The following is a 25,685-nucleotide window of genomic DNA, read 5'->3' on the forward strand; positions in this document are numbered from 1 at the left end:
CATCAACACACTGCATCAACACACACTGCATCAACACACTCTGCATCAACACACTGCATCAACATACTGCATCAACACTCTGCATCAACACACACTGCATCAACACACTCTGCATCAACACACACTGCATCTACACACACTCTGCATTAACACACACTGCATCAGCACTCTGCATCAACACACGCTCTGCATTAACACACACTGCATCAGCACTCTGCATCAACACACGCTCTGCATCAACACACACTCTGCATCAACACACTCTGCATCAACACACACTCTGCATCAACACACACTCTGCATCAACACACACTCTGCTTCCATGGTAAAAGATGACCATTTTGACCTTACATTCCCCGCCTGTCTCTTATGTAAATGCCCAGTAGATTAAGTGGATATATATTCTAAATACCCACATAAGAAGAGTTTCATTCCGGCATGAGATATCCACTGACACTCTGAGGAAGTGATTTGTTAGTGTGAGAGTGAAGCACCTTAAGACTCATCTTAACCTGCTGCTTACCAAACACTTCTGTTTAAAGGGCAGGATTTTCCAGTGGTGGAAGAAGTACTCAGATCTTTTACTTAAGTAAAAGTAGAAATACCACAGTATAAAAATACTGTGTTACAAGTAAAAGTCCTGCATTCACAATGTTACTTAAGTAAAAGTACAAAAGTATTAGCATCAAATTGTACTTAAAGCAACAAAAGTAAAAGTACTCATTATGCAGAATGGCCCATTTCAGAATAATATAGTATATATTATATTATTGAATTATAATTATTGATGCATTAATGTGTAAGCATCACTTTAATGTTGCAGCTGGAAAAAGTGGGGCTGATTCCCACTACTTTATATACTGCTGGGTAGCTTACAGTAATCTATAATAATACATCACAATGTATTAGTTGATTATATTTTGTATTAATAATCTGAATCTGCAAAGTAACTAGTAACTTAAGTTATCAAATAAAGGTAGTGGAGTAAAAAGTACAATATTTCCCTGTGAAATGTAGTGGAGTAGAAGTATAAAGTAGCATAAAATGGTAATACTCAAGTAAAGTGCAAGTACCTCAAAATTGTACTTAAGTACAGTATTCAAGTAAATGTACTTAGTTACTTTCCATCTCTGGGATTATGTAAATGTTGCCTGATGGACTGCAGGTAGTAAAGTTGTGTTGTACCTTAGTGAGGTCGACTTGTTTGACCACACACTGCTGGTCGCAGCCTCCCTCTCTGTCCCGGACCAGGAAGGCTTTCCCAAACGCTCCCTCTCCGATCTGACGCACGACCTCATAGCTGTTCATAACACCTGGACACCTGAGGAAGGAGGGGTGGAGCTTATTTAGACTATATAGTAGGAAGCAGAGGGAAGGAAATTAACTTTTATTTCCACCAGCCACTTTAAGGATTTTACCAGCCAGCTGCATTTTTCAAACAGTTATCAGGCAGTTATTTCTATTCTATAGTTCTATTATATGTTCTATTATTAACTATGAATCTTCACACCTTAGGTGTGAGTTTTCATACAACTCCCACAATCCTCTGCCCTTATTAATAAAGAACTACTCCACCTACTCTATCTTCCACTACAAATGTCCATCTGAGGGAAAAAAAAACCCCTCCTTTTATAGATGTATACTTATGGAAACTCATACCTCACCTGCCAAAAGCTATAGTTCACCACCCTGTCTGACATGGGTTACGGCTGCTCAGTTAGGCCTACAGCCTGTCTGGGCAGCAGGGTGGAGTTTGAGCAACAACCTGAACCCTGATATACTCAGTAATTAGATTGAGGTCTAGATAGTGTTTCCTCACCCCTCAACACATTAGTAAATTACACATTAGTTAACTGTTAATTAAGTTAGTTAATTGTTAGTTAATGCTTATTAAGCATTAACTAACCTTTATTAAGCATTAACTAACCCTTAACTTAGTAACCCTAATTGTAAAGTGTTACCAAGACATTTGATATGAACTGTGGAACTAAACAAGGTTGACCAATTTCTCCTTTTTTTAACAGGTTATAGCTATTCATATTAACACGGACCCATTTAAGGGTGTTCAAATTAGAGATGGAGAGATTAAATTAAATTACTTTTCCTCCACAGTAGCTGATAGATTCGACAAAATGACAAGCATTTGTCCTGTAGCTGGTTTTATTTATTCCATAAGATATGACTAGTTTCAGGAGTGTATAATTCAGTATTCAGCTCTCATAACCACGAGCCCAGCCGGGCAGAGGGAGCCCGTTGCCATGGTGACAGATACACAGCTAGCTAGCTTTCATGTTAGCATGCTAACCTAAGTTCACCGCTGATAAGGAAACGCTCTTTCTCCTCTGTACAGTGACAGATAACACAGTCTGCTCACCTCTCCAGTGTTATTTTCAGATAGTCATGGTGAAAAACGCGCTGGCAGCAGAGCGGTACAGTCGTAAGATGTGAAAGTGTCTGAAAAGTGGAGTAAAGAAGCCCGGTGCAGAAGCTATGCGCGAGAGGGAAACCGCGAGGTATCATGGGAGTTGTAGTTGTTGTACTTTTTGTACCTTAAACCAATTTCTCCTCTATCAGACTAACAAAAACACCAGTTTAAGCGATGTTGCTAACAAAAACACTACTATATAAGTATATATATAATGTATGTATAAGTCCTATAAGAAGTTGCAATACTCGTACTTTATGGTATTTATTTATCTCTAGTGGTATTATTACAGGTTTTTCTGCCCTAGTTCTATTACTTGCACAGCAGTTTAAAGTTCGGCTGTAGTATTCATATAATAATAATAATAATAATAATAATAATAATAATAATAATAATAATAATAATAATAATAATAATAGTAATAATAATAATAAACTTAATTTATATAGCACCTTTCAAAACAATTGTTACAAAGTGCTTTACAATAAATAAAAGCATGGAATAAAAACACTAGAAAAAACAAAGAATAGAAAGTAAGCACAAATAAATAAAATGAAATGAAAATAATTATAAAAAATGGCGCCAGCAACAAGATCAATGGAGTAAAAATAGAGCTAAGAAACAAGGAATAAAAAAAAAACGCAACTAAGAAATAAAAATCATAGTAAAAAAGCCTTTACATAAAAATGTGTTTTGAGGAGAGACTTCAAAGAAAACACAGAGAAAACACATATAGTACCCTTCTATTATTCTATATTATAAGATAGCTACTATAGTTCTTGTATCGTTAAATATGGAGATATGGAGATTTGTGAGTGATGAGTGACACATCCATCAGTAGAAACAGAGTGCTGTGTGTGTGTGTGTGTCAGCTGTCAGTCTGAAACCAGACCCGGCTTCACTGAGAGTGTAAAGACAAGATACTTTTTAAAACTCCTGTGGCAGCAGCAGAGTTTTGGAGCTTTATTCCCAGACAGGATCATGTTGCTGCTGTCACACCCCGGGCTGATATGCAGGGCAGCTATAGAGTGTGTGTGTGTGTGTGTGTGTGTGTGTGTGTGTGTGTGTGTGTGTGTGTGTGTGAAATTATTCATGGAGTACGTTACTATATCTGAAAGAGGTTGATGTACATGTTATGTATGCTAAGTACTGTATAAGTCCGCCATACATGTTTATATATCTGGATCCAGGCAGACAGATATAGAACATACACAAGTCATGACATCATTTTGCTGATTATTGTGTTTTCACCTCAGCTGAAAATGTAACCATCCTTTGGTTCATAAAACCCTTTAAAACCCCATTTGGATAAACTGAAAAGTGCCCGGTGGTTAAGTTTTCACAGCAAAAATATATAACAAATACGTTCCATATATCAGTGGTTCTCAACGTGGGGTCCGGGGACCACCAGGGGTCCTTGAGGGGGGTTCCAGGGGGTCCCCAGCAAACTGATGAATTGTTAAACTTCAGCATTATTTCATTTACAAGAAATTAACACAGTTAGAGAATGTAGAAGAATGACTGTTTTGATCATAGTTTCTCTGTTATCTCTCTACCTGCAATACAGACAGTCATGGAGTTCTGGACAAAATCATATCTGACAACAAAACATATTCTCAGATTTGGGTCCGAGAGACAAAATCTCATTAAATGTGGGTCTGCTCTAATGTGGACTAAATTAGGGTCCTTGATATGAAAAAGGTTGAGAGTCACTGCCATATATGACATTTCCATATGTAGAGTATGTCCATATATTAGATTTGTGTGGTGTCTAAGCAGACAAATATGAATTTACAGCTAATGGTAATCAGTTGCAGATTTCTGACAACTTGGTTTCCCCTGAATAATAAAAACCTGCAGATCCTGGTCCGGCTCTACACACTCCGATGAGTAAAAGGTCTTCAGGGAACATTTAGGAGTTCTTCAGATTACAGCCGGGGGAAACCTCACAGTCTGCGGGGGCTGGAGGAAAACCTGCAGCAGGGGCCGCTCTGTGGGCTCCATGCTGCTGACATGACAAGATGATGATGTGAGTTTGGATGTGGAGCTGAAGGACAGACAGGCAGGAAGACTCCATGAGGATCAGAGACTCTGCAAGACTCATAAACCTGCATTTAACTCTCTGTGATCCTCAGCATTAACAACAGAGAGAGAGAGAGAGAGAGAGAGAGAGAGAGAGAGCGAGAGAGAGTGAAGAACATGCAGACGGCACAACAGGAGAGGTGGCGATGCAATCCATGATTTTTTATTTATTTATTTATCTTCAGATTACTATTTGGACATTTTTGCCTTTATCAGAGAGATGCTAGTGAAGAGAGGAGAGACTGGGAGAGAGTGGGGGACGACATGTGACAAAGGTCCCGGTCCGGATTGGGACCCTGGACCACATGGCATGCGCCCAAGACCACGAGCCACCAGGACCATATACAAGTTTTATATAAAATGTTAATATATGCAAATGAGCACAGCAGTTGCAGTTGGAGAAACAAAAGCACATTATCAAGACTGTGTTTTCCATATGCATGCTTATGGATTCTATTTGGGCAAAATGCTTCATTTATTCATTCCAGCCAACGTCTTCGGCTGCACGGCTTTCTTTTTTTTTTTTTTTTTGGAAATTATGTTTATCGATTTTTGTTATTTGACAAGACAATAAACAACATAAGAACACACAACAATCACCGAAGCAAAGAAATACACAACACCATTTGGATTGTTTACAAACCCACAATATATATATATAAAATAAAATAATACAAAATAAAACACCAAAGAGAGTCTCACATCACATCCAGAGAATCTCACATCACATCTAGAGGTATATGACTGTAGGTATAGGGTGGCAAAAGTGGGAGAGTGTAGAATGGGAAAAAATAAATAAATAAATAAATAAAAAAAAGGGGGGGGGCTGGGCTTTCTTCACTGAAAATGCTCGATGGGACAAATAACTGAAAGAGTGTGCAACTTGAATTTTCTTTATAAGTGGAATTGTTGCAAAAGCCTCGTCATGTGTGCGTTCTTTCTACTGAAGTTCAAAATAAAAATAAAAAAATACAAACTTTACATAAATAAATAATGTCTAATGATCTGAAGATTTCCTCATCCCCAAAACAGCCAATGAAACGACGACTTGTGTAGAGACACGATGGGAACTGGTGGCACTTCTGTATGTAGCGTTCTGTTAGTGATGGAGAGAACAGAGTCAGCAAAAGAGAGAAAACGACAGAAATAGAGACTAAATGAGACGGTTTTAAGTGTGTGTGTGTGTGTGTGTGTGTGTGTGTGTGTGTATAAACAGGCTCCTGGAAGCGATGCGAACACAGAGCCAAGCGGAAACTTTCTGTCACACACACTCTGCCGTCCAGGCTCCTCAGACATTTATCACCCTAACTTTAAACAGTGTGTGTGTTTTATTTAGCTGTAACTGGATCAGAGTATTAAACACATCAGCCTGTCTGTCATCAGTCTGCTGCGCTGTGAAAACTGACAGCAGACAGCAGACAGGCTGTTATGAAGCGGAGACTCTGTGTTTGCTGACAGCTTCATGGAGGAGTGAAGGATGATGATGATGATGATGATGTCTTCCACTATTTCAGTTTCTTCTCGTCCCCACGTGCAGATTTTTTACTTTTACGAACGTTTCTTGAAGGCAGAAATAATCTGATTGGTTGAGTTAAACCTGAGTGGGCGGAGCCAAAGAACAACAGTTTTAGATTTTTTTTTTTAGACCACTTTTGCCAACTTGGTGATTTTGTTGCCAGATTTAGCAACTTTCCAGACCGTCCTGACAACTTCATCTCTCAAAAGCAACTCGTGACAAATTTTGCGTCTTTTCCGAACCACAGGGATCAATATTAATGTGTCGATTCCCAAAGCGTTCGGTGACAGGTAATATAGATAAAAATGATAACGGATCAGCTGTCTCTATTTAGGGCCGGCAACAATTTCACCAATAATTTGAAGGCGTGGCCAGAAAAGTGCAGCAGCCATTTTCAGCTCCTATAGAAGCGGATGCCGGAGTGAAATTTGAAAAATGTTGAAATTAAATACAGGATTAATGCAGTTCGCTATATTGACGCCATGCAACCTGTTTACTGCTCAAAGCAGCTGATGATGTGCTGACTCTCTTTAAAGCTGGTCCGGTTTTGCAGGGCGGACAGACATCACAGTGCACAGAAACTGTTAACAGCTAAATGTAACTTTACAAACTTTACAATCAACACTGCTCCCATTAGACCACACACACCAAGACTGACAAATTCACTTATGTGCAATATCAATGTATACCAAACTGTGCAATATCAATATTTCCTATGTGCAATAATATGAATTCAACCGTTTACTGTAACCGTTTACTCACTTATTATATCTTGCTTTTTACTGATGCCTTTTTTACTTGCTTTTGCACTATCCCCTTTGCTGCTGTAACACTGTAAATTTCCCAGTTATGGGATTAATAAAGGATTATCTTATTTTATCTTATACGTCACTGATGTCGAGTGAAAACCTTGGATCTGTAAAATGTAAACTTTTCAGGAACTAATAAAACAGCCTTCTTTTCAGCTTTACAGCCAGGCATTTTGAAGTTTAATTTTTTCGAAAAGGTTTTATAAACTCAGTGGTTGTGTAATTTCCCCCCCCACAGAGGAGCAGGGACTCCTTCAGCTGAAGGTAAAACTTGGGAATCGGGGGGGCGAGTTTCTCACCTGACAGCCGGACACAGCTGTATCTGCACTGTGCAGCTTAGTGATGAAACCGTACGTTTACTGGTGAAGTGACCATGGGGCTGGGCGATAACTCAATATTATTGTATTATTATTGTTTATTGTCTTTCAGTGGAATCATATCGTGATGATATGAAGATATTTTGATATCGTGACACACATTTCTGCTGTCTAAATTGATGATGACAAGCAAATTTTACTTAAAAACTGATAAAATGAGGTATGGTAGGAATATTATTTGAATATTTCAGTTTTGTTTGACATCACACCTAACATTACCATTCGGTTCAGTGAGATGAACATTAATCTGATTATTTAATGTGATTTTGCATACATGAACCATATCGTGATATATATTGATATCGAGAAAAATCCTTATGATTATCATGATATTGATTTCGACCATATTGCCCAGCCCTAAGTGCCTAACTGTCAGTCAGCAGCCTGCGGCTCCTCACTGTCTCTCGGTCCGTCTCCTTCACTCTGAGTCTTCAAGGTGACACTGCGCCCCGCCGCCCACCTGGCCCGCTTCCCATAATTCCCCTGTGGGACGTCCCTCCGATTAGCGCTTTAATCAAGGACAAATTTCCACTGTGATCAGATGACACGCGGCTGACAGCTGACACTCCACAGCAGACTGCAGCAGCTTGGTGCCGGTCAGACCAGATCCACACACTTATCTGGTGGATTTGGGGGAATGTTACGGCACTTTGGGAAAACACTCACTCACACAATGAATGACAACAGCACTGTTTTTTAAAGATTTATTGTTGAGTTGGTCTGTCCATATCTTTTTATATTTTTAGATTATATATACAAATTAGTACAATAAGCAGTTATCCAAAAAATTATACATTCAAAAAACAATGAACTTTCACAGACAAACTTTGTGAAAAAGATTACTGACGTTAACATAAGTGTGTGTGTGTGTGTGTTTCCCTGTGAACTCTCTCAACAGCCAGAAAAAATATTTTTAGCTGCGACCGGCAGCTAGTAGAAGTAACTCTGTCTGTCGGCCCCAAACATTTATTAAACCTTACTGCACATGTGCAGGACTCAGTTACAGCCTGATGCTGCAGCGCTGAGTTCAGCCAGGCTGGTAAAGCAGAGATCCTGGGTTTTAATCCCAAGTCCCAAGTCAATTTAGCTTTTTGGCTTCCTCAAATCATGCAGGCCTTCGCTCTTTTCAGCAGCTGCGTCTTGAAGCGCGACCTGCTTGTTTAATGGAAAACTGCATCAGAATACCAGACTGCCAAATTATCCTATTCAATACGTTTAATATTTTTAAAGCTAAACAAGAGCAACAGGTATCCACACTCTTATTTTAAGATCATGTTCCAGTTAAGAAAGAATAGGTGCAGTGTATTAATAGCTACAGCAGACAAAATACAAAAAAAAAAAAAAAAAAAAAAAATCTCCCTGGACCAATCCAATCCAAAAACCAGGTTCAGTGGTACAAAAGTTGCAATTTCTCTATTTTTTAATTGGAAAAAAGGGCAGACTTGTAATTTACCCATGTCCATTAAAATACATGATCATGCTATAATTGCAATTATTTTGATTACAATAATTTAAATAACTATTCAATAGTCAGCGAGGCTGACTAGCTAGTTATGTCTTAATGATTCCCTCGGTCTTAACCCCCGCTACACAAAATGGAAAAATACACGACTCTTCTCCTTTGAATATTTACCAAACAGCTTCACATTTCAACTCTCTCACTCACACAAACTACCTGAAGTGAAGGACAAGCAGAAACAAGAGAACAATTCAAAGAGAGACAGAGGATTAAAACCAATCTCACTGCACACCGGTGGAGCTCAGCTGTGGAGCGGAGTGGCTCTAAGGCTCACAGATGCTGGTTTCCACCACAAAGCTGTTCTCAAAGTGGCGGATCTTGCGGCAGTTCAGAGCCTCGCGCTTCTGCATGCCTGCAAACAAGACAAGAGAGTTCAGTTAGGAGTTTGATTCCCTGTATGGACAGGAACGACTAAACTCAGCTGTTTCTCTTGGAAAACATTGGACAAAACCAATAGATATAAAACGAGCGTGTTTTGGCCTTTATCAGGGTCGTTTTCCCGTGTCTTTGACTTTATTAGTTCATGCTTGCAGTAAGTTGTACTGAAAACAGCAGAATTTTACATCAAAAAGCACTCTTGTCTAGGGACAGATTCTAGGAGACAGTTTTTTCAAGCTCCAACCAGATATTGAAAGTATTGTTAATTTTTATCTTGGGATGGTAGCTTTTCTTTATTATGAATATTTGCATTTTAAACTACGTATAATGTGCATTTTGTATATTTCTGTCTCTTCTTCTGTGGTGTTCATTAGCCTGGTAAGACCATCCTGATTACGTGACCTCACATTCTCTTTCGCTCCACGGATCAGTCTGGACTTCTAGCCGCCCACATCGATTTCAGTGGGCGGGACTACTTGCCTTGACAGACAAACTCCTTCAGCCAATCAGCAGAAAGGTGAAAACGTCTTTTCCGCCGAGAAACTCTGCTAGTGCATACTCTTGTTCTGGTTTAATTGTTGTTATTGAGTCTATTTCTGCAATAACTGCACTTATGGCTGTGTTTACTCTACTAACATTAACGTTACCGCTCGTTGCTTCGGGAGACGCCGTTACTGTTTTGCCAGTGGCGGCCTGTATTTCACGTCATCAACTACGACGCAGTCCCTGATTGGCCCGGTTACATCATCAACTACGACGCAGTCCCTGATTGGCCCGGTTACATCATCAACTACGACTCAGTCCCTGATTGGCCCGGTTACATCATCAACTACGACGCAGTCCCTGATTGGCCCGGTTACATCATCAACTACGACGCAGTCCCTGATTGGCCCGGTTACATCATCAACTACGACGCAGTCCCTGATTGGCCCTGTTACATCATCAACTACGACACAGTCCCTGATTGGCCCTGTTACATCATCAACTACGACACAGTCCCTGATTGGCCCTGTTACATCATCAACTACGACACAGTCCCTGATTGGCCCGGTTACTGATCTGTGGAGCGAAACAGAATGTGAGGTCACGTGATCAGGATGGTCTTACCAGGCTAGGTGTTCATACCAGCTAAGAACACATGAAGAAACAGCTGAATATGAGCATCAGTCCAGACTTCATTTTGCTCTGCTAGGCTTTCAGTCTCCTTCTACCCATAAGCCCTTGCGTTTCGGGGCGGGTTTCCTGTAATTGGAGAGGCGGTTCTCTTGTTAGAGGACTGAGACTCTCGCTGCCGTTATCTGGTGCCACCGGAGTTCAAACCGACTGAACTGAAGGAGGAAACGCCGCAGAGTCTGAATAAACGTCTCTGAACATGCTGCTGTTGAACGCGGCTTCTGGTTCAGGCAACACATTCCTGCATGGAGTATTGAGCTTGTCCAGACAGGCAGAGCGATTTAACTTTCTCAGTGACGAGGGAGAATGTAAATGTGTTTGTAGAAGAGGTGTGTCGCGGTGTATGAGCCCTGTTGTTTCTATACTGGTTTTCAGTCTGTGAGGAAACACACCAGTGGCAGCTGGTTGGTGGAGAGCGGTTGTGTTTTAGTGAACTCATTTCCTCTGTATAACATTAAAAAAAAAGAATCATCCTCAGCACCAACGGGATAGGTGTGGGATAACGTGTAGTATATTCAGTCGGTCTCTCTCACCCAGCACTCTGTCCCTGCGCTGCAGCTTGTAGGTGTCTTTCCCGCGGCAGAGGCTGTAGATGAAGTATCCCAGCTGGTCGACGTGCTCCAGCCGCTCCGTCACCACCATCTCCTCATGGATCAGGTACGACTGGGGCAGGTAGGTGCCGGCCTGGGACGACAAGTACAACAGGTCACGGTGCAACGTAATAAACCGTAAGTGAAGAAATGCTGCACATTTTGGGAAAAAACGACCTCTGCCTGAAGTTTATCTATATAGTACATCTATGATAAAGAAGATGAAGTCTCTAAAATTATTTTGTGAACCAACAGTCAAAGTTACCTACTTTCCTTTTAACATACTAGTATAATATTTTGTGCTACCAATCATATTGTGAGGAAATGTGTCACTTTTTTCAAATGGTAGATATCTAATTTTGGCATGAAACTAGAGCTGAACAAATAATCCAATACAAAATCACAATATGAACATCCGCAATTTCCAAATCTCAGAGGCTGCAGTGAATTTCTTAAAGAGAGAGTTTAGTCCAAAGTGGATTTGTGAACAAGAGCTGCAGGTAATCTTTGGTCCATGAATCAAAACCTTTCATCAGACTCAAACTCTTTAAACAAAAGTTCTAAAAATGTATGACAAGAAAAACTATACAATATGATGTGATGATATGAATCGCAGTTTAAATCACAATTGCAATATTCTGTCAAATAATCACAATTCGATTTTTTTTGTCAATACCTTTCAGCTCTACATGAAACTCAAATTCAAATATAATATACACCAAAATAAAAAAAAATTATTCTACCTCAGTTCTGATTTCCTTTCCAGAATTTCTTTATCAAACTTAATCATTCTAAGGTAACTGAAGTATTTTGTTACATAAATTATCAGGGCTTTTTGGCTGCTTGTGATGCTGGTTATCTAGGAATTGAATCTTCTTCTGCGTTAGTTTTCACTGTCTGGATGTGAGTGTCAGTAAGCGGCTGGTTACCTTGATGTTGACCAGCAGCTCCAGCAGGTCTTTGGGCGGCATGACGACGGAGGTGTTGAGGGGGATGACGTAGCACTTGTTCAGGCTCAGGTCCAGGTAGGCCGTCAGCCTCTGGACACACAAGAGAGAGGGAACAACATTAAATATCACCAGGCCAGGAAAACAACTTCTTTTACATCAACAGTCAAATTCACACTTCTCTCCTCCGTACCTGGACTCTAACAAACGTCACCACTCTGTGCAAATCTACATGTTAGTCAAGTCGCGCCTTCTGTTTTTCTGCCCCTAAACTGTGGAGCTCACTGCCTCTGGATATTAGACTGGCAAGCGCTCTCTGTATTTTTAAAAGGAAATTAAAGACCTATCTTTTTATCTGGCTTTTAATTTGGAGTAATGTTATAGCCTTAGTTTTTAAGTTCTAATCATTGGTTTTTACTTTATATTTATTCCTGGTGTTTATTTTATTGTATTTTTATTTTATTTTATTGACTCTTATTTATTGATTTTTATTTTAACATTTTATTGTTTTATTGTTGTAATTTTGCTATGTGAAGCACTTTGGGCTGCATGCTTGTATGAAAGGTGCTACATAAATAAAGCTGAGTTGAGTTGAGTTGAGGTTGTTGTGGGAGTTTTCCCCTGTTCTCAGTCGAGGCTCTCAGGTCGGGGAGTGTTTTCGTTTTCATAAAGTTTCATAATGTGGGCGGAGTGAAGCCCTGTGAGACTGGAACTGTGATTAGCAGCTACAAAAATAAACAATGTTGTGTAAGCAGCGCTCTCATGTTGTATGTAATATGCTATAGGTGTCTGCGTGTTTGCCAACAGCCCAGTTCTAGCATTAGCTGGCTTTATTAGCTTAAAGAGTAACTGAACACCACCATTGGCACCAAAGATCAGCCAATAGCAGATGGACGTTGTTTTTATTTAGATGTCAGGCTTTACACAGATTAGGGTTTGGTGTTTCATTACTCTTTAATGTTACTGTATTCTCCATAGTAGAGTTGTTCCGATACAGATACCAGTATCTGAAATGCCTCTGATACAGCCTAAAATGCTGGATCGGGTATCGGCGAGTACGCGAGTCTACGCACCGATCCGATATCACGTAATTTATTATCCCCGAAAAAAAATCAACTTTAAAGTAGTTTCACCCGGATAAAACGGCCGTTCTCCCGGAAATCTATACTTATATACTAAATTTATACTGTTACTGTACTATTTAAAATTTTAAATGTCTTTTATTTTACTAAATTGTGGCTGCACTTTAACAGTTTTTTAAAGGACTTGTTATTTATTCCTAGATGTATTTATTTATGTTCTTTTTCAGTTATGACTGACTGTCAAACTAGATAATAAAGTTCTATGGCATTCATTCTCTGTATGTAGTTGTTCATGTTTTACAAAGGGTTTAACCTGAGCCAGGCCATACAACAATGATAGCAAACATATCACATCCATACAGGGTTAGTAGTATACAGCTGTTAAAAAATAATAATAATAATGATATATATATATTTTTTTAACGCACTGGTATCGGATCGGTACTCGGTATTGGCTGATACGCAAGTTCAGGTATCGGAATTGCTATCGGGAAGGAAAAAATGGAATGTATGTATCGGAACATCTCTACTCCATAGAGGAGATGAAGGAAACTGATCAACTAGGCAGCCAGAGAGCTGAGATTACATTATAATAAACGAATAATTAATTTGGTCTATGTGTCGATGCCACAAAAGTGTCACAGGGTTGGACAGCGTCTGTACTCGAGTCGGTCTGTTCAGTCTGTTAGCGGTTAAAGCGGTGACTCTCTCCCGCCGACTCACCCGGTGGAAGTCGTGGACGATGTCGGCCGGGTCGCTGTCGTCGAACTCGGGCACCGGGACGTTGATGAGCTCGACCTGCTCCCTCTCCAGCACCCTGATGCTCTCCTCCAGCTGCCGCAGCTGGAACTGGGACGGCAGCTCCACCTCCACCTGAAACCAGTCAGGTCAGGCGGTCAATCTGTCAGCCGTGCCATCGGTTATTCAGGCAGTTAAAGGTCATGGTATAGCTGCTGAAGAAACGGGTTCGTAAAGGCGCTGCATTGGCTTTACACTCCACAGTGTGAACAGGCTTCGGCCTCCAGTATGTGACTGTCTAAAACATCATGACATACATACACATATAGATGAAATGACACCGTACAGAAGTAGAACACACACATATACCTACAAAAATTATACATCTACACAATAAAGTACAAGATTCCTAATGTAGTCAATAACTGATTACCATTTTCTTATAAAATAGGCAGTTTTAGTTGTAGCTGGGCAGTCATGTGTTCCATCATGTAAACATGTTTTTTTTGTAGCCATTGAACAGTCATGGGAGGGTTGGGCTTCATCCAAATAATAGTAATTATTTTTCTTGCAACCATCAACACAATATGCAGTATATAACACTGGTCTGTGAACAGGAGTTCAGGTGATACTTCCAATAAGAACAATAACGGGTCCAGGGGAATGTCCGTTTCCAGAATTTCTTTTCCCTGTTGATTGCTTTTATTTCCATCTCTAACATCTTGCAGTCGACTCTTCAACATGAATGGTTTGGAGACTCGGCTCGCTGCTCATTGGAGGAAATCTGCACCTTTATGTCCGATCAAACTCTTTCTGAATCCTCTGATTCCCTTAGCTGCCTGTGTCGCCGTTTCACTGCAGCTGTTGTTGTTTGTTTTTGGTTACAGTTACCTCTTTCATTTTAATGCGTGGAGTGTAAACAAACAAGTATGTATGCTGCTATGTGTTTGATTGTGTTTCTATTTTGGATTCAACTTTGATGCAAGTATACCACTGCTTTAATGATCAGCTTCATGTTTTCACTTTGTCAAAGCTCTTTGTCTCGATTTAAATAAATAAATAAAACTAAAAAAGGAGGAAGTCCACAAACTCCACACTGTTTACTTTTAACACACTGCATCTAAATGGGAAAGACCGTGTTGCTGCATCATACCTCCTCCTCCTGGATCATGAAGTCTTCCTCACGGTATTTCACCCCACAAACAAACACCTGGCCCTCCTGCAGGGAGGAGAGGGAGGGAGGGAAGGGAAGGAAAGAGGATGTTATGGAAGAGGGAAAGAGAGGAACAGGCAGTGAGGAAAGGAAAGAGATGAGATAATATAAGAAAGGAGAAAAAAAAAGAGACAAAAGGGAGAGAGACGTTGATTAGGAGAATATTGACTGCGACAGCAGTGAAAACGGAGGTCAATGGAGATGAGTCCATGTTTAAATAAAGGCCATGAAGTGTCACTTCTCCTGTGTTTGTGTCTTTCTGTTCTGTTTTTAACCTGCTTACAATAAAACCTGCACTGAAAACATCCTGCAGCACCTTTGTCATATAATCAGGACAGGAAACTTTTTGTTCACCAGTTTCACCGTTTTACCAGCCAAGCAGACTTTAAATAGAACAGGATCTCCAAATCTCTGATGTGGACTAATGTACCAGCCACAGCCAAAATCCACCAGCCTGAATTTAATGATATTATACTTTCCAATACTGATATGAAAGTAACATTATAAGTTGTGAAAGCATCTGGTATGTAAACCTCAGACCTGACAATCCTAAAGCTGTTGCGGCGTGAAGGTGTGACTTTCCATTTCTAATAAAAAACAAACATCATAACAGGGGTCAGGCTGTATTAGTGTGGCAGCAGTGTTAAGCTAACTAAACTCTAGATGCTGAGCTAAACATGCAAATGCTGACAACACATAAAATGCAAAATGCTGCAGGATATTTGATTATGATCCCACAGATGGTCGTGATCAGGGAAGGAAACCAACTTGTTTTTGTCCACCAACCACTGCCTGACAGTTCACCCGCCACTTTTGCTATTTTACAAGCCATGCACGACTTGCAGAACAGGCTGTTACCTGCTAAACTGGCTGCTAGAGTAAATAAACTTAGCTCAATTAAAAATGTAACAGCATGGTCATTTATCACCATGAATATCACAGGACAGGTAGCTCACCTAATCACTGTCTACTCACAACCCATTTTCAAAAACGTTTCTTTATTGCATTGAAATGTTATGTCTTTAATTGTTGCTCTGTTGTATTTTATTTCAGTTCACTTGCTTTCCTTCATTCTCAGTATAAATGAGATAAAGCGCTTACAGACGGTTTTGTTGTAACATTTCTGAAAAGTGCGACACAAAGTTTGGTTAATGTTTTGTGCTGTATCTAGTTAGTAGCTGTTACATGTTACTGGTGCTGGTTTGGCTTCAGTTTCTTACTGTCAGAGTGTGATCACACCTCCAGCTGGTTTTCTTTGGTCTGAACCACAGTGGAAAACTGACTCTGTCGCATTTTTGCAGTGGAAGAAGTACTGAGATCTTTTACTTCAGTAAAAATAGCAATACAACAATGTAAAGATCCTCCATTACAAGTAAAAGTCCTGCATTCAAAATCTTACTTAAGTAAAAGTGCATAAGTATTGGCAGCAAAATGTACTTAGAGTATCAAAGTAAACGTACTCATTATGCAAACTGTCCCCATTTAGAGAGTTATATTTTTCATAAATGATTGGAATATTAATACTGATTTATTGACATACATGTAAGCAGCATTTTAAAGTTGTCAACGTGAAGCTAATCTTAACAATTTAGCTATACTTTTGGGTAGTCTAATCTATAACAATGCTATTTTATAGTTATTTTATAAAGATGATCAAATGTTTTAAATATAAAATATTGATATGAAAAGTAACTAGTAACTATAGCTGTGAAATAAATATAATGGAGTAAAAAGTACAATATTTCCCTCTAAAATGTAGTGGAGTATAAGTACAAAGTAGCTTAAAATGGAAATACTCAAGTAAAGTACAAGTACCTCAAAATTGTACTTAAGTACAGTACTTGAGTAAATGTACTTAGTTACTTTCCACCAATGCATTTTTGTATTTGGTTAATTTAGGTTCACACTGCCCAATTATAAGCCAACCACAGCTTGTAAACAAAAGTCACATGACTCAGAAGTAACATGTGAGGTTTGGTAACCTGTCATCCCTGTCATAATATTAAAATTCCCCAAGAGTACTATAGGACTTCTTTTCAGTTCTTCGGTTCTTTCTGATCGGTATTTTCCCTCCCTATCTGTGATTGGCTGCTTACCTCCAGGATGTAGTAGCGGTACAGATAGGCTCCTCCCACCACGACTCCAGACAGCATGAGGGCCAGACCCAGGCACATGCACCAGCACCAGGCTCTGGACTGCTGACGCACCGGCAGGCCCACCTCCGGGTCCTGCAGGGGGGGGGGGAGGACCGGCAGTGAGACACGCTGTGTGACGAGTTTAAATGTTTCCTCTGTATTTATTCACAGGCAGTAAGGTGCCGTCCTTCAACCGGACGACCAGGATTCAAGCAAGAAAGTAACAAAAATGTCCCTACAGAGATCAGAAAGTTTCCACTGGCATTATTAGAGAAATGTATTATATCCGATAAACCCCTTGAGACGTATCATCTCGTTTTCAAGGAGGGTCCCAAACAAATACTCACAAAACAAATGGAAAACAGAACAGTACAAGACACAATAATATATAACAAAACAATGACAAAACAAACAACAAACGACAAACTAAATATCAAAAGAAAAAAAAAAAGAAGTTACAACCTTAGACTAGACACAATCAGTAAAAAAGAGAAGGATCAATCTATAAATAAAGGAAATAAATTAACAGTGTTTTGTCATTATTTGTCATTAGTGATGGGACGATATATCAAAATTCAAGGTATCGCAATACAAAATGTTACAGTTCGTATGGTGTGTCAGGAACATGAATGGTGATATCAGCTCCATGTTATTCTGCTGTAGTAATCACTAATGAGACTCTTGACCATCACAGTTTCACAAGCTCTCCATCCAAATTATATTACTGTCACTTTGTAATGACATTTTTAAACTGTTGTTTACATTCTAGCAGCCAATGGCATCGCTGGAAAGATTTGAGTCTCAGAAATAAACAGAATTCTGCACAGTCAGACTTTGCTGTCGCTGAACTTTTATTGATCACATCGTATCCTGGTTGGATTGAATCCTGGACCACATATCATGTATCAAATCGTATCGTGAGAAAAGCAGATCGTCCCATAACTAGAAAAATTTTACGATTTTGGCACAACCAGATCACACCACGCCAGCCGGCCTCCTGGAGCCTGGCAACCCTCCTGACAACAACGGCCACAGACCAGGGTGTGTTGGGAGACCGAGGAGCTTGTGTGTGTGTCTGTGTGTATCAAAACAAAGGCTTTGTTTAGAGGGGATGAAGGAGGCTCCACATCCCTTTTCATAGAGACACAGAGCAGCAGCATGACTCATCATGATGCAAATCACAGAGGCAGAACAGAGAGAGAAAAGAAGTGATAGAAAGAGTGAAAGAGAGAGTGAGAGAGTGACAACACTGGACCTCTAAGCTGGCATCACCGTCACAATATATACTACAAAACAGAAAAACAATATGGACGATATGGACAGAATCAAATATCACAATATTTTTGACCAAATACCTTGATATGGATATTGTGACAATATTGTAGGGATGACTATTGGTGCTTTCACAAAATATTTACACAACGAGATTTTTGATAAATAATCATCAGTAATGTGGATATAATGACTAAGTGGGTAAAGGCAAATAATAGAACAGCTAACACTAACAGTCTGGTAAGTTCAGAAAATGACTTCACTTTACTGTAATGCAGCCTTTAAAACCAGGAAAAGACAACACTTATGCCATATCACGATATCCAAAATCTAAGACGATATCTAGTCTCATATCACAATATCGATATAATATCGATATATTGCCCAGCCCTAACTTAAAGTAATACTAGTCTATGCAATCCAGCTAATTACTCTACTCTTGACAAGAAATAACCATTTATTTTCAATTTTTTTTCCAGACCTGCATGTGTGTGTGTATGTGTCCTAGTGTTGTTGCACAATTCCACAGTTTTGCCTTCAGTTCCAATTCCAGCCCTGGTATCACAGTTTCTAAGATGATAACATGGAGCAAAACATCTACTTTTCCTTCCATCAAATTGCAGTTGATGATTACCGCATTTCCTCTAATATTGGCCCGGGCCTTTATTTACCTCAACTGCAGAGGGTACCAGGCCTTTATTGGAAGCAGGCTTATATTAGAGACATTATCGAGAGGGACATTATCGGAGACCCGGCTTTTGACTACCGGCCACTAAAAGGGGAAACAAAAACTACAAAAAGAGTTTCAACTTGAACATATTTTCCTGTTTAACATCTTCCCTGACTCTAGCATGCCAGCAGCACAGTCACATGAACAGAGCGCATAATATGGAATCTAAGGCAAACCTAAAGGGGCAATAAGTAGCCTAGCCTACATGTTTTCCTGCTCCACAGCACAAAAATGACCATAATCTATATGTGAGGGGTTGATTGGCTTGTTGATCAATACCAATGACTCAACGATTACTTCACCACATGAGATTTCCGCCTTTAAAAACTGTGCCAGAGACTTCTGTAGGAGGAGATCAGTTCTATCAATGTTTTTGCAATTCCTACTGTCTGGCTGCCGAATAGAGCTGCAACAAACAATTATTTTCATTATCGATTACTCATTTAGTCTATAAAATGTAAAAAATAATGACAAATACCCATCACAAGTTCCCAGAGCCCAAAGTGATTCTTCAAATGTCTTCCTCAGTCTGACCAGCAGACAAAAAACCCAAAGTCTTGATTTAATGAGATGAAAAAAAAACCCAGCAAATGTTAACATTTGTGAAGCTGCAACCTGCAAATGCTTGATATTTTCACTTTATAAATGATTAAAACAATCGATTATCAACATTATAATCGATTAATTTACTGTTTATCGACTAAGCACTTAATCGACAGCCGATAGAGGCCAATAAAGATCATAGATTACTTAATCTGTGTACAAATGTGTAAAGTTTATATAAGGGGACGACAGTGAATATATTATAACATCGTTGTGTGTGTGTGTGTGTGTGTGTGTGTGTGTGTGTGTAAGACTTTGAGCTGAGCAGACAGAAGGCAGAACGGTGAGTAAATATTAAACAGCAGAGGAAACGTCAGTCTGGACTCTGGACAGATGGATGAAGGCCGGCTGGTCTCAGATCAGGCCTGGACTTGTCTCGTCCTTTCTCTTTCCTCTAAACCCTGAACTCCTCCTCAGACCTGGCAACCCCCTCTGAGGCTGATAACAGTTAACAGAGAATCATTAACATTTCTGAAGGCACTGATTTCATATTAGTACCTTCACATTTTAAATTGGTTAAGTCTAAAAGCACTCAAGGGTTCCTGCACAGTTTTAGTTTCAAATTTCCACTTTTTCAAACCGTAACTTCAGTATGATTTACACTGGCAGTCATCTCGCCCCTACCAACGATGTCACAAAATTATTCTTAACAGCAACAAATATCAGAATGCAAAATTACAGCGTTCTAAAACCACAGAAAATATGTGGTCGTATGTATAGTATACTGGGGACAGCACAACTATTTTTTTCAATATTTTTTGTGTAATTTCCAAACTCATTAAAACCTGCAACTTGCCAAATTGTTTTTCTATGCCTTTCCAGACTTTCTAGACCTATGGAGGAACATGGATTTCTTTTTTTTTTTTTTTTGTAATTCAAATGCATGGCAGTGCAGTTATACATTTCTTTGTGGTTTACATTACAAATGAAAATTCCAAATGGCATAGGCTACATCTCAAAAAACAATAGAAAGCAATTAAACAAGTAAATACATCAATAGGAAGGGAATCCCTACATGGGGCATATTATAAGTTTGTCAATTTAATATAGTTCCAGAAATGGACCCAAGATGGAGCCTCTTTCCTCTTTGCACTATTCATCTTATCAAGCAGTGACTCATATGAGGCTGTTGTCGTCATTGTATTGGCCCATTCTCATAACTCTGGCATTTTTGGTGTTTTCCAACATCTAAGTATTATTCTGGCGGCAGTAGTGGTTCCTACCATAATTATAGAAAATGTTGTATTTGATATTCTTTGCATTTGCTTTCTATTCGCTAATAAACATAACCTTGGCGATATTGGTAATACTGTTCCGAGCCAATTACTCAAACGTTCCAAAACTTTCCTCCAAAATAACTGGATATTTTGGCATTCCCAAATGCAGTGCAATAGTGTGCCTATCTCCCTCTGACATTTCCAGCACAGATTATTTTCCAATAAACCCTCTGCAGTAAAACTGGTCTGTTATGAACCATTCTTACACACTGTGAACACTTGAAGAGCTTGCTGACAGCAACATGACTGTTTATGATTTAGCCTACTGTCCCTAGGGAAATCCACTTTACACAAGAAGGTATCTGCAAATTTCACACCACCAAATTTAAGTTTTCTTGAGACCTTTTTAATGCCACCTGAAACTGAACTCAAGACCAAGAAAAAAAAATAAAGAAAAAAGTTGGAAAAACCAGCCAATTTCTGATTGAACACAGCTACTGAAAGTTATGAAACTATAAATGGGCAGAAAAAGAAAAAGGACTACAGGAAATAACGGATATTAAGTCCAAATGTCTAACAGAACAAACGTGTTTTGCATATTGTTCTAATAACCCTGCTCTGTGTTAATCTAAGAGAAGAAATGCAGTGTGTGGTGAAAAAAAGACTTCCAATGAGTGAACTCCAGATAATAATAGTAATAAGGAATGATATATTTGAACACTTTTTCAGACTTTTGAAGGACCCGTGGACACAAAGCCAGCACAAAACAACAGCAGGCTACATAAAACAGACACCATTCAGTATTCAGGAGGGTCAACATGCACATTCAAATTATCTGTGCGGTCAGCAAACCGATATCAAGTCAGAAAATGCAACTCGACCCGTCTTTGGCTTTGACGATTTGACTAGCATGAGTCAGCATGTCCTGGTCAGAAAACACACACACCCTCAATACAGGAAATAATACTCCAACGCTTTGTGTGAAGCAGCTCTGTCCTGACCTTCACCTCCGTTTACAACAACAAAACTAAAACTCCCCAAAGTGTCGGTTCACACTTCTTGGGAAGATGATTCATCCATCGAGAGAAAAGAGGGAGTGACAAAGCTTAAGAGAGAGAGACAAGGAAAGAGGAACTGAAGGGGGGGTGGGGGGGACTGAATTATAGACAAAAGAAGGAAGAAAGATGATGGAAGAAGCATGAGGGGATTTAAGAGGGGGAGTAAGAGCGAAAGAGAAAGAGAAAAGTTAAAAGAGCAAGGAAAGAGAGAGAGAGCAAGACAGACAGAGGGTCAGAGAGAGAGAGAGAGAGAGAGAGAGAGAGAGGGAGAAAGAGAGAGGACAGAGAGAGGGACAGAGAGAGAGGGGGACAGAGAGAGAGGGACAGAGAGAGAGAGACAGAGAGAGAGAGGGACAGAGAGAGAGAGACAGAAAGAGAGAGGGACAGAGAGAGAGAGAGAGAGAGAGAGGGACAGAAAGAGAGAGGGACAGAGAGAGAGAGAGACAGAAAGAGAGAGGGACAGAGAGAGAGAGGGACAGGGAGAGAGAGAGAGGGGGAGGGAGGGAGAGAGAGGGACAGAAAGAGAGAAGAGAGGGACAGAGAGAGGGAGAGACACACAGAGAGGGACCAAGAGTGAGAGAGAGTGAGAGAGAGAGAGGGACAGAAAGAGAGAGGGGCAGAGAGAGAGGGGGGCAGAGTGAGAGGGACAGAAAGAGAGAGGGACAGAGAGAGAGGGACAGAAAGAGAGAGGGACAGAGAGAGACAGAAAGAGAGAGGGGACAGAGAGAGAGAGGGACAGAGAGAGAGAGAGAGAGGAGAGAGAGAGAGAGAGAGAGAGAGAGAGAGAGAGAGAGAGAGAGAGAGAGAGAGAGGGACAGAGAGAGAGAGACAGAAAGAGAGAGGGACAGAGAGAGAGAGAGAGAGGGACAGAGAGAGAGGGAGAGACACACACAGAGGGACCAAGAGTGAGAGAGAGTGAGAGAGGGGCAGGGAGAGAGGGAGAGAGGGGGACCAAGAGTGAGTGAGTGAGAGAGAGAGAGAGAGAGAGAGAGAGAGAGAGAGAGAGAGAGAGAGAGAGAGAGAGAGAGAGAGTCCTATATTGTTACACATTGACATACATTTATTTTGAATGTATTGAATTACTTTTACATGCTATTGTTGACATTATAGAATCTGAATCGTTTGTTTATTATCCATTTATTTTATTTGACTTTATCCTTTGCAAATGCTTTGGCAACATAGATCCTTTCTGTCATGCCAATAAATGAATTGAATTGAATTGAATTGAATTGAGAGAGAAAGAGAAAGAGAAAGAGAGAGGCCAACATTCATGGCATTACATCTAGTCTGTTTGGCAGCTGCAGACAGGAGGTTGAAAGGGAACATTTCAGTTATTCAGTAAAATATGTTGAAGAAAGAAAGAAAGAAAGAAAGGAGGAACTGAAAGCAAAACAGGACAGAAAGGAGAAGAGGACTGAACCTCTTCTACCCACAGGAGATGAAATAATAGACGAGAAGAGCTAACAACATATCAGCATATCCGCCGTTAAAACTAACCGCAGCATCTGACTGATCTAACTGTCAAGGAGAGGTGACAGTTTGAAAACTATTTTCTCAATAAATTCTGGAAACTGGACGGGCTCAGACACAAGGAAGCCACGAGGAAGCCTTCCGAGCAGATTAATATGAAACATTAATAATAGTAGGAGAAACACAGGAGCTCCTCATCCGCCATTTCTCTAAAACAATAACAAGTGATGTCTTCTGTTGCGGACCTTGAACACAACATGTGGCCTCGCCTCACCTATCAGGACCATCATGTCACATGTGAACACTTCCTATACAGATATTGTACAGATAGTAGCTGATAGGGTGAACAGAGGAATAGGGCTGTCAACGAATATTCTAAAATTAAAAAAAAACAAAAACAAAACAGACATTCGACTGTGAAAATTAATATTTGATTGTGGAAAAACAAAAGCAGCACTACTGCGGCTGTCTGCCTCGCGAGTTCTGGCCTGGTCCGCTGCAGTGAATGCACTGCATGACGGACAGGATCGATTGAAAATGAAATGTAGGTCAAGCTAGGGCTGGGCGATAATTCAATATTATCGTTTATCGTCTTTCAGTGGAGTCATATTGTGATGATATGAAGGTATTTTGATATCGTGATACACATTTTCGCTGTCTAAATTGATGATAAGTAAATTTTACTTAAAAACTCTCATAAAATGAGGTATGGTAGGAATATTATTTGAGAATTTCAGTTTTGTTTGACATCACACCTAACATTACCATTCGGTTCAATGAGATGAACATTAATTTGATTATTTAACGTGATTTTGCATACATGAACCATATCGTGACATATATCGATATCGAGAAAAATCCTTATGATTGCCATGATATTGATTTCAACCATATCGCCCAGCCCTAGGTCAAGCTGAAACGAGCGACTAATTCAAGCAATCTAAAAAGGCCCGTTTGGAAATATTTTGGATTTTGGTCAGTAGACGGCAAAATTGTGGAACCGGCCTATATTTGGGAGTCGGGATCTTTAATTCCTTTCGCACAAAACTCTGATGGAAAGACGGAAAAATACTATCAAATTGTTTATTTAAACCAGTGTGAATATTGCCTAACCTGTATAAAAATTAGGCTACTGAATAACATATGAATTACGAATCATTCATTTGATCTCGCTTCGAGAGACAGCGCGTTCTCTAGCACCAACCACGGCGCAGAGAGAGAGAGAGAGAGAGAGAGAGAGAGAGAGAGAGAGAGAGAGAGTGTCTTTAAATGATGTTTTACAGTATAGGACATTATTTTATTTATTTATTTTGTAATGTGTAGGTATGTAGATCTTTTAAAAGACATGTTCATGATGAAATAAATATACCTATACAAGTAGTTATGTCTCTCGTTGCATTGGTTTGCCCTCTTATGGACATAATGCGCAAAAATAGATATGCGAATGGTTCAAACCTATGTGTTTTTTTAGAAGGAATAATCAAACGTCATTTTGGGCCAATTTTGACAGCCCTACAGAGGAAAACAATAGAGCTGAAGGAAAAGTTAAACCGACAATCTTGCGGGTTCTGCGTTTGCCGTGTGACCGACCGTCCAGATGGAGATATTTTCTGAAGATATTGAGACAAACAGCTGTAGATTTCACCATCTGTCAGTCACTTCCTGACTCTGACATGCTGTTTTGCAACAGAGTCTTGAGTGCTAAAGAAGAGCTGAAGCTGCTTCACAAACATGAACCAACAGGCTTCAGATGAGCGTTTCATAACTTCAACACAACCACTACTGGAACACACACACACACACACACACACACTCTCTCTCTCTCTCTGGCTCTCTCATTAACACACTCGTGTGTCAACATGGGCAGTACTTTCAAGTATTATGCCAATGCCACACAGGAACGCAATGTACAGACAGACACAGGCATACACAAATACTTTTGTGTTAAAGGATACGGCTGGTGTTTTTTAATGCATTGCTTACTGTCAACAAATCCTATGAAAATAACAAAATTAACAATGCGTTTGCTCTACTCCCGTTACTTTCCCACTTCCCTCGTACCGTTTTTAGCCGTCAACCCAAAGTCATTGGCCCCAATTGGAAGCTAAAAACCTTGAAATACAGCTCACAAAGACATAGTTTACATTTTAAAAATCGCAAACTGTTACCATGAAAAGTCAGGCTGTTGCAGTTATTACCAAATCAAATTACAATGGGAACAAATTCTTCATTACGCCGGGGACTATTTTCTGTGCTACGGAACTACTTTCCTGAGATGGAAAACGTGTTTACAGCCGGCTTATTAAGTTGTTTGAGGAAAAAATAGTTTTTTAATACAATGGAGTTCTATG

General features: G+C 39.8%; 1 protein-coding gene across 1 annotated transcript in view; it reads right to left on the reverse strand.

Moving 5' to 3' along the window:
* Positions 1-7,899: 7,899 nt before the first annotated feature.
* Positions 7,900-25,685, reverse strand: part of LOC139650593 (integral membrane protein 2B-like) — a 31,726-nt gene continuing 13,940 nt past the window's right edge. Inside the window, exons 2-7 of the mRNA XM_071527303.1 lie at positions 16,946-17,077; positions 14,790-14,855; positions 13,622-13,771; positions 11,799-11,909; positions 10,813-10,963; positions 7,900-9,080 (exon numbers count right to left, since the gene is read on the reverse strand). Coding sequence (XP_071383404.1) covers positions 8,992-9,080; positions 10,813-10,963; positions 11,799-11,909; positions 13,622-13,771; positions 14,790-14,855; positions 16,946-17,077 — 699 coding nt within the window. The 3' untranslated portion in view covers positions 7,900-8,991. The remainder of the gene's footprint in view (positions 9,081-10,812; positions 10,964-11,798; positions 11,910-13,621; positions 13,772-14,789; positions 14,856-16,945; positions 17,078-25,685) is intronic.

The sequence above is a fragment of the Centroberyx affinis genome, unplaced genomic scaffold (assembly GCF_046629955.1).
Source record: "Centroberyx affinis isolate AG114_WGS23_722 - 3 ecotype Tasmania unplaced genomic scaffold, CSIRO-AGI_Caff_v1 ptg001519l_1, whole genome shotgun sequence".
NCBI lineage: Eukaryota > Metazoa > Chordata > Actinopteri > Beryciformes > Berycidae > Centroberyx > Centroberyx affinis.